At 36.7% G+C, this 3,837-nt stretch overlaps 1 protein-coding gene across 4 annotated transcripts; it reads left to right on the top strand.

Annotated features, from left to right (window-relative positions):
• Positions 1-378: 378 nt before the first annotated feature.
• Positions 379-3,307, top strand: LOC18784547 (late embryogenesis abundant protein D-29). Of its 4 annotated transcripts, XM_020553957.1 has the most exons (4): positions 379-1,002; positions 2,150-2,265; positions 2,410-3,057; positions 3,188-3,307. In XM_020553957.1, exons 1-3 carry the CDS (start codon positions 806-808, stop codon positions 2,811-2,813), a joined length of 717 nt encoding a protein of 238 aa, XP_020409546.1. In that variant the 5' UTR covers positions 379-805; the 3' UTR covers positions 2,814-3,057; positions 3,188-3,307. The 4 variants fall into 4 exon arrangements, with proteins under 4 accessions (XP_020409546.1, XP_007217921.1, XP_020409545.1 ...); XM_007217859.2 differs by having other exon boundaries at positions 2,150-2,828; XM_020553956.1 differs by having other exon boundaries at positions 2,150-2,919.
• Positions 3,308-3,837: the final 530 nt, after the last annotated feature.

Here is a 3,837-nt window from a genome sequence, read left to right as displayed (position 1 = left end):
TCTTAATTGTCACTAGCCCCTTGACACATGCTCACGCATGTGCCAATTGGTTTTCTTTTTCTTTTTTATTTTATTTTAAGAATTAATAAAAGATAACAGGGTAGTTATGTTCCATAAAAGTAGGACCTATTATCTTATTTTGTTTTTAATTTTAATTTTTTTAATATTAAAAAATGTAAATTTACCATATTATCCTCATTTAATTAATAATTTCAATTCTTAATGTTTGAATTAACAAAGGGCATTTTCTGGTATTTTGAATGTTTCACCATTCTCTGCCTTTTGCTTTATATATATAGAATAGATGATACATTTTTTAATATTAATACAATATCTTTTATTTCACCACCAAAAAAAAAAAGTACAATATATTTTCCAACCAAAAAAAATTATGACGCATTAAAATAATTTCTTTCAGACATTTGTCCCCTCTTATCGTCATATGACTAAGCAAATTACAATTAAGGCACGCGAAGTGCGGCCAACACATTGACCAAGCAACACGTGGAGGGAAGGCAGATATGGCCTCCTTCTATAACGGTCTGAATAACTGCCACGTTGACCCGAAAGGCGCCACGTTGAGAAACCAGTCCGAAGCCCAAACATCTCTCCGATTTTTCACAAGAGAAGAAGAAGCAAACGTTTTGCAGTCAGTGGCGCATTTATACAAACACCTCATACTCATAGGCTTATAATAAGACGTTCGAATATCTCATGGTCCCATACATCCGTGCTTGTTAATTTTCTCAAATCTCAACTGGGTTTTTCACATTCTCTGTAACCCAAAAAATATTGAGTTGTAAAAATGGGGAAGAGAGGAGTGTTTTTGTTTTTGTTGTTGGCGTTGTGGCTGGCTATGTCTGCAGGGACTTGGGGACAGGACGCCAAGGAGACGCTGAACTTGGCTGCTGGAACAGCCCAGCACAAAACGCACGAGACCTTCAAAGCTGCCAAGGAAAACACCGACTCGTGGGTTGATCGTACCTTCGACAAAATCGCAGAGTAATTTGTTACAAAATCATTCACTCTGTTTTTTTTTTGCTTCAACCTTTTGCTTTCTTCCCCTTCACCATGCATTTTGTTTGTGAATTATTAGTAACTGTTCATATATGCTTGCTCATTTTGGAAACCAAAAAAAAAATGTGATGTGATGTGATGTATTATATCAGGGTCCGTTTGATTGCGATTTCGTTTTTAGTTTGTATTTTTTTTCAGCTTTTTAACCTAGAGAGTAAAGGGAAAGCATATGTGAGAAATGAGGGATGAAGAAATATGGAGGGAAGCAAGGGTGGAGACTGGATTTTATGTTGGGGGGACCCAAACATAAAATACAAGTTTTCTTTTCATAAGCTTCATTTGATTTGGCTTTAATTATAGGGTAATGTTAGGCATACCACATTTTTATAACGGTGAAGCTCGTCAATACAATGGAGTCCACCTTTATTAGAGGGGTGGTACATTGTGGTGTAAAAAGATAGTATACCTAGCATTTACCTTGCAAATGACGAGATAGAGGTCCAAATCGTTTTTAAGTCTTTTTTTCGATGTGGAATCAATTTTAAGTTCTTAATCTAATAGCCTCTCCGCACGCACTTCGGCGCATGCGAAAGGCTTTTTTAAAAAAATTTAAAATTTATTTTAGAATTAAAAAAGATAATTGGTAGTTGTGTTTCATAAAAATTGGATCCATTATCTAATTTTTATTTTTATTTTTATTTGAAAAAGTGTGAATTTACCATATTATTCTTATTTAATTAATAATTTCAATTCTTAATATTTGTATTAATCAAGGGCATTTTTTGGTATTTTGAATGTTTCACCGTTCTCTGTCTTTTGCTTTATATATATAGATATGGCTATTTCTTTTTCATGTAACCTATTTGCAACTAACCATATCCGAGATCAAGGCAACTCCTATACAAGAAAAAGAAAAGTCCAACAAATGGCAAAAAGGAAATGTCACATAAGTGAGGGAAATGCCAAGCACTAGTCTTTACATTGGTTGAGCTAAATGTTTTCAATCTAGGCTGAGTCTTTCTGCTAACAACTTGAGTTTTAAGCTTTTGCGCTTGATCCTTAAACGAGTAGTTGTGTACGTGTGTTAAGAATTAAGGGTTTTTGCTCATTTATGTTGTGTGATGCCATTCAGGGGGTTAGGATTCGGCCAGGAAAATGCAAAAGAGAAGGCTAAGAATATGGGGGACAAAGCTGGGGATGCAGCCTCTGTGGCTACAGAAAGATTAAGAATGAGCACATTTGGATCTTGTAATTATTTATTACTACCTTATTCTTTCACAGATGAAGTAATTAATAAGTCAATTAGTTCTTCAAACAAGTATTTGATTTCATGCTTCTGGGTTTTACTTTATGTATTCTCAACATATGCTTCTCTGATTTCCCAAATGGCAGCGGACACCGATTCTGTTCATGACAACTTTGATCCCTCGATAAGGATGCCCACTGATACAATTGACAATGCCAAAGAGACCGTGACAAGGGCAATGGGTTCTGGAATGGATAGAGCAGCAAATGCCTACGATGAAGCAAATAATACAATGAATAGGGCTACAGGCGCGGCTTCTGATAAGGCTTATGATGCAATGGAATATGGAAAAGACAGAACTGCCAATGCCTATGATGGAGCCAAGGAGGGAGTGAACATGGCATCCAATAAGGACTACGACGCCAAAGAGACGGTGAGAGGGGCAATGGGTTCTGGAATGGACAGAGCAGGGTTTATGTTGAAGGAGCAGGGTTTATCAGTCCATTCTGCTACTTCTAAACCTCCCCATATAAACTGGCAAGGAACCTAGTCTGCACAATGAGAGGTAGCCCTCTCCCATCCAATAAACCGGCTTAACCTTGGTGTAGACAAGATTCAACCTCTTGTGTGACCACAAGACACATCCTAACTAACCAGTTGGTACCTTCCAGAAATGCTACTTTATAGCTTTGTAGAAATCATTGCACTGCAACCTTTCTATTTCTTGTGTCCAATTACACAGGTGGATGGATGATAAGTTTCAGTCTCTCTTAATGATGATGTCAAGTTAATCAGTAATGCCTTTTACTGTGTTGATGTGATGAACTTTTAATATATCAAGTTCTTCATCTGTGGTTTGTGATGACTGTATTGTTTATTGGATGTGCCAACTAATTGTCTTTTGATATCCTTTCTTTTCTACAGAGAAGGTTCTAGAGTTATATGGGGTTATATCAACCGGATACTGGGGCAGCCATCTCTGATTCGAGAATCATCCATTGCAAGATTTCCAGGTTCAGAGATAATATCTAAAGCAAAGAATAAAGTTTTTAAATTATAGTGCTGGTGCTGCAGCATCTGGATCTCTGCAAGGCAAGAATGGTCTTTCAAATATCGTTCTCCATCCCTCGTTGCAGAAGAGAATAGAACTACTTGCTCGAGCTACAGCAAACACTAAGGCTCACCAGGCTCCCTTTCGCAACATGATGTTTTATGGCCCCCCTGGCACTGGTAAAACCATGGTTGCCAGAGAAATAGCTCGAAAATCGGTATTTCACTGATTCATGGCCTTACATTATTTCTTTTGTCATTGGTGCTCATTTATATGCCTTACTTAAACCTTTTTATATGTTCTACTGCCTCGCTAGGACAGCATCTGTGCATGGGGAGATCTTTATAGGTCAAATGAATGCAACTGCTTGAATAGTTAAAAGCTTCAATTTGTTATCAATTAAAATGAACGCTAATTTTCATCCATTTTTTTTGTTTGTTTTATATATTGAATTACTTTATTGTTGGATCGAAATTCTTTAGGATTACAAATGACTATGTTTGTAACCATATATAAACGGGAA

The sequence above is a fragment of the Prunus persica genome, unplaced genomic scaffold, assembly GCF_000346465.2.
Source record: "Prunus persica cultivar Lovell unplaced genomic scaffold, Prunus_persica_NCBIv2 scaffold_191, whole genome shotgun sequence".
Classification (NCBI taxonomy): Eukaryota; Viridiplantae; Streptophyta; class Magnoliopsida; order Rosales; family Rosaceae; genus Prunus; species Prunus persica.
The sequence above is the reverse complement of the archived record's forward strand: the minus strand, read 5'-3'. Positions and strand labels throughout refer to the sequence as shown.

What these genes read in the sequence shown, in the direction of transcription:
- LOC18784547 (XM_007217859.2), top strand. Translation starts at nt 806, where the DNA reads ATGGGGAAGAGAGGAGTGTTTTTGTTTTTGTTGTTGGCGTTGTGGCTG. An exon ending in ACCTTCGACAAAATCGCAGA is followed by an intron (nt 1,003 to 2,149) that starts GTAATTTGTTAC and finishes GATGCCATTCAG; the next exon opens with GGGGTTAGGATTCGGCCAGG.